The sequence below is a fragment of the Coregonus clupeaformis genome, chromosome 24 (genome assembly GCF_020615455.1).
Source record: "Coregonus clupeaformis isolate EN_2021a chromosome 24, ASM2061545v1, whole genome shotgun sequence".
NCBI classification, from domain to species: Eukaryota; Metazoa; Chordata; class Actinopteri; order Salmoniformes; family Salmonidae; genus Coregonus; species Coregonus clupeaformis.
The window spans coordinates 32,652,316-32,666,964 of NC_059215.1; the positions used below are offsets into that span (position 1 = coordinate 32,652,316).

General features: G+C 42.0%; 1 protein-coding gene across 1 annotated transcript; it reads right to left on the bottom strand.

Annotated features, from left to right (window-relative positions):
• Window positions 1-56: 56 nt before the first annotated feature.
• Window positions 57-8,039, bottom strand: LOC121538283 (whey acidic protein). The gene is made up of 4 exons (XM_041846151.2): window positions 7,750-8,039; window positions 7,136-7,282; window positions 2,547-2,684; window positions 57-396 (listed from the first exon to the last, which is right to left on the bottom strand). The coding sequence occupies exons 1-4, from the start codon at window positions 7,847-7,849 to the stop codon at window positions 260-262; spliced, it is 522 nt and encodes a 173-aa protein (XP_041702085.1). The 5' UTR covers window positions 7,850-8,039; the 3' UTR covers window positions 57-259.
• Between the last annotated feature and the right edge of the window lie 6,610 nt (window positions 8,040-14,649).

Genomic DNA, 14,649 nt, shown 5'->3' on the forward strand with positions numbered 1-14,649 from the left:
ATAAAAACTACATAAAAAGGCACCCTGGAAACTTATGATTTCCACCAACAAGGTAATACATGTTCAGGAATGTATATAAAGGCTACACAGACCGCTTTATTGATTGGAATACAAACAAGTACAACCCCCTCTCCCCCCTCTAAAAAAAACAACAACAAGCATTCCTCTTCTTGAAGGAGAACTCTTCTTTTTTGTTGAAATTATTTGAGAAGGAGTCTATGAGTGTTGTCACTCATCTCCAGACCCAAACCTTGCTGTCCTATGAGCATGGCTCACTGCAGGAGTGGCCGCAGGTTGTCCGGCAACACTTCTGTTCCTCGGGGCACTGGCCGTCATGGTAACAGTACTCAGCACACATGGGGGTCCCCTTAGGCAGGGCACAGCGACCAGGTTTCACTAAGGTAACAGAAAAAAGGCGTTCAGTTATAAAGTAGCAACATTATGTAGGTTTATGGTAGCAACTATACTGACTATTCCCATTAAAGTTGTACTATTACAATGACATGGAATCTTTCTAATTCTATGGCTGGAATGCTCAGGGTCATTAATATAGACTCAATATGCCTGCACGGCTTGTGGAAATCTTCTTAATTTAGTGTCTCAGCTCTAGAGAGAGTGTACAGTGGGGAAAAAAAGTATTTAGTCAGCCACCAATTGTGCAAGTTCTCCCACTTAAAAAGATGAGAGAGGCCTGTAATTTTCATCATAGGTACACGTCAACTATGACAGACAAAATGAGAAAAATAAATCCAGAAAATCACATTGTAGGATTTTTATGAATTTATTTGCAAATTATGGTGGAAAATAAGTATTTGGTCAATAACAAAAGTTTCTCAATACTTTGTTATATACCCTTTGTTGGCAATGACACAGGTCAAACGTTTTCTGTAAGTCTTCACAAGGTTTTCACACACTGTTGCTGGTATTTTGGCCCATTCCTCCATGCAGATCTCCTCTAGAGCAGTGATGTTTTGGGGCTGTCGCTGGGCAACACAGACTTTCAACTCCCTCCAAAGATTTTCTATGGGGTTGAGATCTGGAGACTGGCTAGGCCACTCCAGGACCTTGAAATGCTTCTTACGAAGCCACTCCTTCGTTGCCCGGGCGGTGTGTTTGGGATCATTGTCATGCTGAAAGACCCAGCCACGTTTCATCTTCAATGCCCTTGCTGATGGAAGGAGGTTTTCACTCAAAATCTCACGATACATGGCCCCATTCATTCTTTCCTTTACACGGATCAGTCGTCCTGGTCCCTTTGCAGAAAAACAGCCCCAAAGCATGATGTTTCCACCCCCATGCTTCACAGTAGGTATGGTGTTCTTTGGATGCAACTCAGAATTCTTTGTCCTCCAAACACGACGAGTTGAGTTTTTACCAAAAAGTTATATTTTGGTTTCATCTGACCATTTGATATTCTCCCAATCCTCTTCTGGATCATCCAAATGCACTCTAGCAAACTTCAGACGGGCCTGGACATGTACTGGTTTAAGCAGGGGGACACGTCTGTCACTGCAGGATTTGAGTCCATGGCGGCGTAGTGTGTTACTGATGGTAGGCTTTGTTACTTTGGTCCCAGCTCTCTGCAGGTCATTCACTAGGTCCCCCCGTGTGGTTCTGGGATTTTTGCTCACCGTTCTTGTGATCATTTTGACCCCACGGGGTGAGATCTTAATAAATAATAATAATAATATGCCATTTAGCAGACGCTTTTATCCAAAGCGACTTACAGTCATGCGTGCATACATTTTTGTGTATGGGTGGTCCCGGGGATCGAACCCACTACCCTGGCGTTACAAGCGCCGTGCTCTACCAATTGAGCTACAGAGGACCACACTTGAGCTACAAGAGACCGATCTGGGGCTCTTGCGTGGAGCCCCAGATCGAGGGAGATTATCAGTGGTCTTGTATGTCTTCCATTTCCTAATAATTGCTCCCACATGTGATTTCTTCAAACCAAGCTGCTTACCTATTGCAGATTCAGTCTTCCCAGCCTGGTGCAGGTCTACTATTTTGTTTCTGGTGTCCTTTGACAGCTCTTTGGTCTTGGCCATAGTGGAGTTTGGAGTGTGACTGTTTGAGGTTGTGGACAGGTGTCTTTTATACTGATAACAAGTTCAAACAGGTGCCATTAATACAGGTAACGAGTGGAGGACAGAGGAGCCTCTTAAAGAAGAAGTTACAGGTCTGTGAGAGCCAGAAATCTTGCTTGTTTGTAGGTGACCAAATACTTATTTTCCACCATAATTTGCAAATAAATTCATAATAAATCCTACAATGTGATTTTCTGGATTTTTTTTTCTCAATTTGTCTGTCATAGTTGACGTGAACCTATGATGAAAATTACAGGCCTCTCTCATCTTTTTAAGTGGGAGAACTTGCACAATTGGTGGCTGACTAAATACCTTTTTTCCCCACTGTATGTGAAATATATCTATATATGTGTATGAAATGTACTTTACAAGGTCCAGCTTTCTTGTTTCCAGAGTAAAGCAGCAATAATTAATGCAATGGATGGGTGTATCTGTCACTTTGGGACCATAACCTACCTGTGTAAGGTGCAATGCACTCATGCCCACATCCGTTGTGGCAGCATTTTTCATCATTGGGGCAGTCACTGTCATTGGAACAGAACTCGGCACACATCCCTGAGCCCCATCGTCTACGAGGACACACTCCTGGCTTTGCTTTGGGAACACAATTTGCAGAGCAGACATGTTAGGGAACCCAACTTACCACAAAGCGACATGAACCATTTTCTGAAAATCTGTCATATTTGTGACTAGATATTTGGGCCCCATCATCAATGTTTCCTTCAGGCCTATGTTCCCTCAGCCCTATATGTTCCATTTACATTTTAGTCATTTAGCAGACGCTCTTATCCAGAGCAACTTACAGTTAGTGAGTGCATACATTATTTTTTTATTTTTCATACTGGCCCCCCGTGGGAATCGAACCCACAACCCTAGCTCTACCAACTGAGCTACATCCCTGCCGGCCATTCCCTCCCCTACCCTGGAGGACGCTGGGCCAATTGTGCACCGCCCCATGGGTCTCCTGGTTGCGGCCGGCTACGACAGAGCCTGGATTCGAACCAGGATCTCTAGTGGCACAGCTAGCACTGCGATGCAGTGCCTTAGACCACTGCGCCACTCAGTGTTCCCTTAGCCTATATGTTCCCTCAGTAATCACTGAAATAATTTCAATAAAAATTGGCACAAATGCTTATTGTTATAAGGTAAAACATTATTTCAGCATCTACATAAGTAGTTAAGTAATAATAGTTAAGCATATATGGGACCTACTGAACATGTTCAGTCACTGTGACCTTGACCTTTTGTCAATATTACAGCCGAATTGCATTTTCTAAGATAGATTATTATTTGTATTTGTTTTGCATCTACTCAAGTAAAAATAAATGTAACGCCTTATCGGAGCAGTTCTATGCAAGGTACAAAAACATCAATCAATCAATCAATTTTATTTTATATAGCCCTTCTTACATCAGCTAATATCTCGAAGTGCTGTACAGAAACCCAGCCTAAAACCCCAAACAGCTAGTAATGCAGGTGTAGAAGCACGGTGGCTAGGAAAAACTCCCTAGAAAGGCGAAAGCCTAGGAAGAAACCTAGAGAGGAACCAGGCTATGAGGGGTGGCCAGTCCTCTTCTGGCTGTGCCGGGTGGAGATTATAACAGAACCATGCCAAGATGTTCAAAAATGTTCATAAGTGACAAGCATGGTCAAATAATAATCAGGAATAAATCTCAGTTGGCTTTTCATAGCCGATCATTAAGAGTTGAAAACAGCAGGTCTGGGACAGGTAGGGGTTCCATAACCGCAGGCAGAACAGTTGAAACTGGAATAGCAGCAAGGCCAGGCGGACTGGGGACAGCAAGGAGTCACCACGGACGGTAGTCCCGACGTATGGTCCTAGGGCTCAGGTCTCTCAGTTGGCTTTTCATAGCCGATCATTAAAGAGTTGAAAACAGCAGGTCTGGGACAGGTAGGGGTTTCGTAGCCGCAGGCAGAACAGTTGAAACTGGAATAGCAGCAAGGCCAGGCGGACTGGGGACAGCAAGGTGTCATCATGCCCGGTAGTCCTGACGTATGGTCCTAGGGCTCAGGTTCTCAGAGAGAAAGAGAGAACGAGAGAATTAGAGAGAGCATACTTAAATTCACACAGGACACTGGATAAGACAGGAGAAGTACTCCAGGTATAACCAACTAACCCCAGCCCCCCGACACATAAACTACTGCAGCATAAATACTGGAGGCTGAGACAGGAGCGGTCCGGAGACACTGTGGCCCCATCCGAAGAAACCCCGGACAGGGCCAAACAGGAAGGATATAACCCCACCCACTCCGCCAAAGCACAGCCCCCGCACCACTAGAGGGATATCCCCAACCACCAACTTACAATCCTGAGACAAGGCCGAGTATAGCCCACAGAGGTCTCCACCACAGCACAAACCAAGGGGGGGCGCCAACCCAGACAGGAAGATCACGTCAGTAACTCAACCCACTCAAGTGACGCACCCCTCCCAGGGACGGCATGAAAGAGCACCAGCAAGCCAGTGACTCAGCCCCTGCAACAGGGTTAGAGGCAGAGAACCCCAGTGGAGAGGGGAACCGGCCCGGCAGAGACAGCAAGGGCTGTTCGTTGCTCCAGCCTTTCCGTTCACCTTCACACTCCTGGGCCAGACTACACTCAATCATATGACCTACTGAAGAGATAAGTCTTCAGTAAAGACTTAAAGGTTGAGACCGAGTCTGCGTCTCTCACATGGGTAGGCAGACTGTTCCATAAAAATGGAGATCTATAGGAGAAAGCCCTGCCTCCCGCTGTTTGCTTAGAAATTCTAGGGACAATTAGGAGGCCTGCGTCTTGTGACCGTAGCGTACGTATTGGTATGTACGGCAGGACCAACTCGGAAAGATAGGTAGGAGCAAGCCCATGTAACGCTTTATAGGTTAACAGTAAAACCTTGAAATCAGCCCTTGCCTTAACAGGAAGCCAGTGTAGGGAAGCTAGCACTGGAGTAATATGATCAAATTTCTTGGTTCTAGTCAGGATTCTAGCAGCCGTATTTAGCACTAACTGAAGTTTATTTAGTGCTTTATCCGGGTAGCCGGAAAATAGAGCATTGCAGTAGTCTAACCTAGAAGTAACAAATGCATGGATTAATTTTTCTGCATCATTTTTGGACAGAAAATTTCTGATTTTTGCAATGTTACGTAGATGGAAAAAAGCTGTCCTTGAAACAGTCTTGATATGTTCGTCAAAAGAGAGATCAGGGTCAAGAGTAACACCGAGGTCCTTCACAGTTTTATTTGAGACGACTTTACAACCATCTAGATGAATTGTCAGATTTAACAGAAGATCTCTTTGTTTCTTGGGACCTAGAACAAGCATCTCTGTTTTGTCCGAGTTTAAAAGTAAAAAGTTTTCAGCCATCCACTTCCTTATGTCTGAAACACAGGCTTCTAGCGAGGGCAATTTTGGGGCTTCACCATGTTTCATTGAAATGTACAGCTGTGTGTCATCCGCATAGCAGTGAAAGTTAACATTATGTTTTCGAATAACATCCCCAAGAGGTAAAATATATAGTGAAAACAATAGTGGTCCTAAAACGGAACCTTGAGGAACACCGAAATGTACAGTTGATTTGTCGGAGGACAGACCATTCACAGAGACAAACTGATATCTTTCCGACAGGTAGGATCTAAACCAGGCCAGAACTTGTCCGTGTAGACCAATTTGGGTTTCCAGTCTCTCCAAAAGAATGTGGTGATCGATGGTGTCAAAGGCAGCACTAAGGTCTAGTAGCACGAGGACAGATGCAGAGCCTCGGTCTGACGCCATTAAAAGGTCATTTACCACCTTCACAAGTGCAGTCTCAGTGCTATGATGGGGTCTAAAACCAGACTGAAGCATTTCGTATACATTGTTTGTCTTCAGAAAGGCAGTGAGTTGCTGCGCAACAGCTTTTTCTAAAATTTTTGAGAGGAATGGAAGATTCGATATAGGCCGATAGTTTTTTATATTTTCCGGGTCAAGGTTTGGCTTTTTCAAGAGAGGCTTTATCACTGCCACTTTTAGTGAGTTTGGTACACATCCGGTGGATAGAGAGCTGTTTAAAAAAACATGCATCTAATCTGTTATTGACGGTTCTTATTTATTCATTCATGCAACAGCGGATCAACTCACCAAAAGACCTGTGTACATCAAGGATGTGAAAAATATACACGATGTAAAATATTAGTTTTCACATAAAGTTTTGGTCTATAATGTCCCTCTTTCCAGTTTTTCCTCCTCTTAAACAGGGGTACATTCCGTGCAGCTCCAACAAATACTAGATATTGAGAGATTTTGAAAAAAAAAACTATTCCTCTCATTTGGGTTGCCGAACCCTGGTTTAGAATATAGAAAGAACTGAAAGAACTTATGGCTGAGGGAACATAGGCCTGAGGGAACATAGGGCTGAAGGAACATACATGGTCCCATACCAACCATTAGCTGTGCGATTAACGGGGTTTGTGAGACAAGGGCGGATCCTGAAAACGGTTCTTCTCACAAAGACGTCGGAAAACTCCAAACGGTTTGAGGTACAAGCTATTATGAACCCTACTATGAAAAGCTGAGACTCTCACGAACACGCACTGATTTGCTCTATGAAGCTCACATGCCACACAAGAGTCGTTAGAAAGCAAGAGTTCTTCTACATACAAGATCATAGGACACGCCAGAACATGTCTATAATGCTGTAATAAGCTCACATTGTTGCTGTCACAAACTCCAAACTCCACACAGTTGTCACTGACTAGTTGGATATTCATTTCTTACTAAGCAAACCATTTCTGTAAATTATTTTTTATCAGTTATTGTTTGGCGGACCTCATTTGTTTCTTGACATTAGTCAATAATACTCATGAAGGCAACTAATTTGTCTAATTCTTTTTCATTACATTTCTACTTCTACTTTCATGGTACTGAAAATAAAATCGTCAAACACTTAATTGTGAGGCTAAATATGAAGGCTGTACATATAGATAAATGAAAGTAGTGAAAAAACACAGATTTTTGCTGGGTATCGCTGGGCCTGATGAGGTTCATAAACCAGTCAGGTTCTTCTTACTGAAGGCAGTTGGGACACACACTGCGCCGCAGTCAAATACGCAGCATTTGTCATATCCAGGACAGTCCTCATCACAAAAGCATCCCTTGAGTGATGGCACCACGTTCAGAAGCCGCGGGCACTGACCTGGCTTCGGGAGGATTGGCACTGTGAGAGAGCAGGAGGAATCTTTGGAGTGAACTGGGGCGACCTCAAATCAACTTAATAACGGTGTAATTACTAAGTAGGCTTCCATAGAAACATTGCGGCAATGGATTACAAAAACAATTTGGTCTCGCGTTTTTTCTTTTAAAATAACCTTTTCCTTCATTTACGGTATATAAACATTCAGTGTAGGCTATGCGTAAAATATGCGTAAAATGGCCAAGGGAAAGGCTGGATTGTTTCAACCAATACATTTAAGTCATAATGGCTGGCTTGTATTTTTTTAAACAACACAATAGGATGCAAAATAGCCTATACACAATTAGGCCTATATAAGCTAGTCACTAGTGTCTCACATCACATAGGCAGGCCTACATGTCAAAAGGCTACTTAAAATAACTCATCAAATTGTCTTACTTTGTTTCATGACAAATAGTGACAAATAATGCAAAGTAATTTGAACAACTCACCTGTAGAATTTCCTCTAGTTTCTGCAGCAGAGATTATTTTCAAATCAAATGCCAACAGAACAATAACCAAAGCACAAAGCGCTGACGAATTCATTTCCATGCTGACTTCAAGACTATACTAGCTGGAGCAAATAGTCCAAATAGATTTCATAGAAGCGAGAGATCTGGGCTGCGTTCAGCATGAAAAAACGGTGTGCATCGTTCAATTAAACGGAAACGGGGCTGTTCTGAACGACAAGTTGAAAAACGTGGAGGGGTTGGGTTGTGGGTTCAGGCCAGGGTTGGGGAACGCTGTCAGCATCACTGATATATATGAACGGCCAGCATGGCCGCTGCCCTTTAAAAACGTCACTCATTGCTTCAAGCCACCACACCTTATTATACCACAGTAAGCCACACCCACCAAACGGAGCAAACATACGTCAAAGTCTGTTCAAGAACGTTGACGAACGTTTTGGGGAAACGTGTCGTTCAGTACAAACCGTCACGCAACGTAGCAAACGTTTAATCGAACTGAATGCACCCTAAAGGAGAGCCCAACGCATGGGGAACAATATGCCTGCAGGGTCCCTATGTCCCTGAAATTACATTCCGAGTTCGGATCCGAACACTTGTTTAGGTCACATCTAATAACAATTATTAAAGAGGCAATATGGAACTTTTTATGTGGGTTGCTCTTGATCCAAAAAGGGTGCCCCAAATGGACAGAAACATTTTCCAGAAATTAGAACACAAATTCGTAATTGGACAAAAAGGGGAACACCTCCCCAAACCAATCAGCAAAGCAAATATTGTTAGCCTACAACTAAGGATTTGTATGGTTTTGGATAATAAATTGATTAATAATACATGAACCATACAGCCAACATTTACATACAGTGGGGAAAAAAAGTATTTAGTCAGTCACCAATTGTGCAAGTTCTCCCACTTAAAAAGATGAGAGAGGCCTGTAATTTTCATCATAGGTACACGTCAACTATGACAGACAAAATGAGGAAGAAAATCCAGAAAATCACATTGTAGGATTTTTAATGAATTTATTTGCAAATTATGGTGGAAAATAAGTATTTGGTCAATAATAAAAGTTTCTCAATACTTTGTTATATACCCTTTGTTGGCAATGACACAGGTCAAACGTTTTCTGTAAGTCTTCACAAGGTTTTCACACACTGTTGCTGGTATTTTGGCCCATTCCTCCATGCAGATCTCCTCTAGAGCAGTGATGTTTTAGGGCTGTCGCTGGGCAACACGGACTTTCAACTCCCTCCAAAGATTTTCTATGTGGTTGAGATCTGGAGACTGGCTAGGCCACTCCAGGACCTTGAAATGCTTCTTACGAAGCCACTCCTTCGTTGCCCGGGCGGTGTGTTTGGGATCATTGTCATGCTGAAAGACCCAGCCACGTTTCATCTTCAATGCCCTTGCTGATGGAAGGAGGTTTTCACTCAAAATCTCACGATACATGGCCCCATTCATTATTTCCTTTACACGGATCAGTTGTCCTGGTCCCTTTGCAGAAAAACAGCCCCAAAGCATGATGTTTCCACCCCCATGCTTCACAGTAGGTATGGTGTTCTTTGGATGCAACTCAGCATTCTTTGTCCTCCAAACACGACGAGTTGAGTTTTTACCAAAAAGTTATATTTTGGTTTCATCTGACCATATGACATTCTCCCAATCCTCTTCTGGATCATCCAAATGCACTCTAGCAAACTTCAGACGGGCCTGGACATGTACTGGCTTAAGCAGGGGGACACGTCTTGCACTGCAGGATTTGAGTCCCTGGCGGCGTAGTGTGTTACTGATGGTAGGCTTTATAACTTTGGTCCCAGCTCTCTGCAGGTCATTCACTAGGTCCCCCCGTGTTGTTCTGGGATTTTTGCTCACCGTTCCTGTGATCATTTTGACCCCACGGGGTGAGATCTTGCATGGAGCCCCAGATCGAGGGAGATTATCAGTGGTCTTGTATGTCTTCCATTTCCTAATAATTGCTCCCACAGTTGATTTCTTCAAACCAAGCTGCTTACCTATTGCAGATTCAGTCTTCCCAGCCTGGTGCAGGTCTACAATTTTGTTTCTGATGTCCTTTGACAGCTCTTTGGTCTTGGCCATAGTGGAGTTTGGAGTGTGACTGTTTGAGGTTGTGGACAGGTGTCTTTTATACTGATAACAAGTTCAAACAGGTGCCATTAATACAGGTAACGAGTGGAGGACAGAGGAGCCTCTTAAAGAAGAAGTTACAGGTCTGTGAGAGACAGAAATCTTGCTTGTTTGTAGGTGACCAAATACTTATTTTCCACCATAATTTGCAAATAAATTCATTAAAAATCCTATTTTCTGGATTTTTTTTTCTCAATTTGTCTGTCATAGTTGACGTGTACCTATGATGAAAATGACAGGCCTCTCTCATCTTTTTAAGTGGGAGAACTTGCTCAATTGGTGGCTGGCTAAATACTTTTTTTCCCCACTGTAGGTGTCATGTAGCCTAAGGGTAAGAGTGGTCCTCTGTAGCTCAGCTGGTAGAGCACGGCGCTTGTAACGCCAAGGTAGTGGGTTCGATCCCCGGGACCACCCATACACAAAAATGTATGCACGCATGACTGTAAGTCGCTTTGGATATTATTGCATATTATTATTATTATTATAAGAGCGTTGGGCTAGTAACCGAAAAGTCGCTAGATCGAATTCACAAGCCTACAAGGTTAAAATCTGTCGATGTGCCCTTGAGCAAGGCCCTTAACCTTAATTGCTCAATTGCCGTTGATAATAGCAGACCCTGTCGGTGACCCCACTCTCCGAAGGTATATCAAGGAGAGTTGTGATATGCAAAAAAACATATTTTCCGTTCACACATGCGTATTAATACACACTTGTACATGTGTGAAATTGGACAAATATAAGCACCCACCAAATTATTATGATTAACATTCAAGCCAAAATTTGCCATATACAATGAAACTGTTTTAAAATATACACTAACTGAACTTCAAATGAGATGGTAATTCAATGACTGAAAGGATTTCTGTTGAACTGCTGGTGACATTCCATAATGCATAATGATTCATAAACTAAATGTTTCAAAGTATGTAAAGAGATAGCACACTGCTGATTGGCTGATTTTGGGAAATGGTTTTAGTCCGTTGCCTATATATTGTATAATATATTTTTTTTTGTTGAAAACGTATAATTAATCTTTAGGATGGTCTTTAGGCCTACACATGACCCATAATTGACTCACCTGTCATTGTTATGTTGGGCAGACGAATAAGCGTTTTTCCTTTGACTACCCTGACATCTAGTGGCTTAGACCGGATAACTATTTGGCGGACTAGATAAACGCTCAACATTGGATTTTCTTACATTGTCACTTTTATAATGTAAACCTCTATGAACAAAGTAATTGCTGTATTTCAACTTCCCTCCAAATTACGCTGTAGGACTATACACATCACATTCTATATGACTGACAGAGACAACTTAGGTTAGCTAAAGAGGAGATAGCCTATTGATTAATAAGAAAATATATAACATGTTGTGGTTCATATAGTGATAAAATGCATATGTCAGAAGAGGAGAATTTGGGAATATCGGACTGAGACTTCAGAGGGTAGCAACATACACTACTTACTATACAGCAATTCACAGAACATTAAGCTGACAATTTGTCAAGGGCCACCAACACTTCTGAGATCAGCCAGGAACCAATTCATAGCATGGCCCAATTATCCAGTGTACAGCTCATCACCTTGCCAGCATGACATTGAGATCGGCCCACAACGGAAATGATCTATTTCACAGAATGTTATGCATGTAGAATTAAATACTGTATTCGGTAGCACTTTATAATATATCCACGTAATAAAGCATATATAATGGCTTGGTAAATATGTTATGAATAATTTATTAAATCATTACTCCCACATTTGTAAATGTTAGTTACCTAGTTATTCACACATTTATAAACAACTTGTAAAGTATTTAATAATATTCATAAGGCGATTACATAAGATGTTTAATATAGGTCTTTATAAACTACTTTACTAATCATTAGTTAAGTCTTTTTGCGTGGCCTCATCTAAAGTGTGGGCTATTTATACTTTATAAATACTTTCTAAATGTTTTGAGTGACCAGTGCAATTTCTCACAAAACGATGGACATGCCATTGGTAGACATTCCAGCAGTACCTGATGCTCCTTAAGGTCTCAAAATGGCCCCTAGAACATATCAAAGGTTAAACAATAAGCACACAATATTCCAAAACGGTCACACTGTTGTGATACTGTGATCTGTAAATTCAGAAACACTATGCTGAGTAATATAACGTTTTTAGTCCAAAAATGCTTTTCTTGGCAGGGACTTTTCTACCACAGCCAAAGTGTGGATTGCAGCAGTCACTCCTTAGAGCAGTCTAATCTTGGTTAACCCAGAACTAAAATCTTGCGTAATTTGGTCAGCTGTGTGATTAAATTCTGCGTCTATAGAGCTCGCCAGCTTGTAGTCCTAAAAAACGGAAGTGATTTACCTCTGGTTCATTCAGCCATTCCTATTGGCAAAATTAATGGGGAAAGAATAGAGTCTGAAGTTAACACAGGTTCATGAGATCTTATACGTTTTGTTCTATGAGATAATATCAGTCAGTTATCATGACAATTATTAATTATGAAGACTTTATGTGCGTTATGTTTTTTAAATTACATAAATGCTTAAACATTTACAAAAACGGACATAAGCTGATGAAAATGATCTCATAGAACAAAACGTATAAGATCTCCTAAACCTGTCTTTACCACAAACCTTATTTTCAGCGTTTATCCAAAAGCCCTATAGAAACTCCATTCATTTTCCCATAGACTTTGTTCAACGAACCATGGCGGAGTTAGTGCCTACAAAAATACATTATTACTATTGCTCTCTATACATGTTATAAATTGGGAGTTTTGTGAAGTCTCGGTTTGTGAAGTCTCCACACTTGCAAACGGAAACTCAATCAAAACCACCCACCCCCCTTTCGCTAATTTCACCACCAGCAAAGCATTTAACGTATTTTCTCACCCAACTACACACAATACCCCATAATGACAGTGAAAACATGTTTTTAGAAATGTTTGCTAATTTATTGAAAATTAAATACAGAAATGTAAGGGTTGGGGTGAGGTGTGACCCAGGTGCGGTGCAGGATACACAGTAGGCAGTAGGTATAGATGGTGAAACAAGGATCTTTACTGGTGGTCCCGAAGCCAAAATACAAAATAACGGACTTATCACGATAAAAGAAAGGCGGAGCAAATAAGTCTCCAAAAACCGGGTGACAGCCAAAATATGAAATACAACCTAAGACTGAAACAGGGAGAACACTTCTCAAGGACCTGTACATGGATCTCCGATCAGACACTGAGTTGTACTGCTGGACACAGAGAAACTAGCAGAGAAAACTGAGCAAGGGAACACAGGGACGTGAGGGCATAAATACACAGGTGAACCGATAGACACAGGTGACACCAATAGGATGATGATTAGTCCCGACTGTGAGTGAGGAGGTGCCTAAGATTGTCGGAGGATGACACCTAGTGGGTCGCTCCAGAACTGCGACCCCCTCCTGTAACACAGAAATATCTAATTTACATACAGTACCAATCAAAAGTGTGGACACACCTACTCATTCCAGGGTTTTTCTTTATTTTTCCTATTTTCTACATTGTAGAATAATAGTGAATATGTCAAAACTATGAAATAACACATATGGAATCATGTAGTAACCAAAAAATGCTAAACAAATCAATTTTTTTTTTTTTTTTTGAGATTCTTCAAAGTAGTCACCCTTTGCCTTGATGACAGCTTTGCACACTCTTGGCATTCTCTCAACCAGCTTCATGAGGCAGTCACCTGGAATGCATTTCAATTAACAGGTGTGCCTTGTTAAAAGTTAATTTGTGGAATTTCTTTCCTTCTTAATGCGTTTGAGCCAATCAGTTGTGTTGTGACAAGGTAGGGGTGATATACAGAAGATAGCCCTATTTGGTAAAAGTCAAAGTCCATATTATGGCAAGAACAGCTCAAATAAGTAAATAGAAACGACAGTCCATCAATACTTTGAGACATGAAGGTCAGTCAATACGGAAAATCTCAAGAACTTTGAAAGTTTCTTCAAGTGCAGTTGCAAAAACCATCAAGCGCTATGATGAAACTGGCTCTCATGTGTACCACCACAGTAAAGGAAGACCCAGAGTTACCTCTGCTGCAGAGGATAAGTTCAATAGAGTTAACTGCACCTCAGATTGCAGCCCAAATAAATGCTTCACAGAGTTCAAGTAACAGACACTTCTCAACATCACCTGTTCAGAGGAGACTGCGTGAATCAGGCCTTCACGGTTGAATTGCTGCAAAGAAACCACTACTAAAGGACACCAATAAGAAGAAGAGACTTGCTTGGGCCAAGAAACACAAAATATTTTACATGACGCTCTTATCCAGAGCTACTTACAGTTAGTGAGTGCATACATTTTCATACTGGCCCCCCGTGGGAAACGAACCCACAACCCTGGCGTTGCAAGCACCATGCTCTACCAACTGAGCTACAGGGGACAACAATGGACATTAGACCGGTGGAAATCTGTCCTTTGGACTGATGATTCCAAATGAGAGATTTTTGGTTCCAACCGCCGTGTCTTTGTGAGGCGCAGAGTAGGTGAATGGATGATCCGTGTGGTTCCCACCGTGACGCGTGGAGGAGGAGGTGTGATGGTGTGGGGGTGCTTTGCTGGTGACACTGTCGGTGATTTATTTAAAATTCAATGCACACTTAGCCAGCATTGCTACCACAGCATTCTGCGTGATACGCCATTCCATCTGGTTTGCGCTTAGTGGGACTATCATTTGTTTTTCAACAGGACAATGACCCA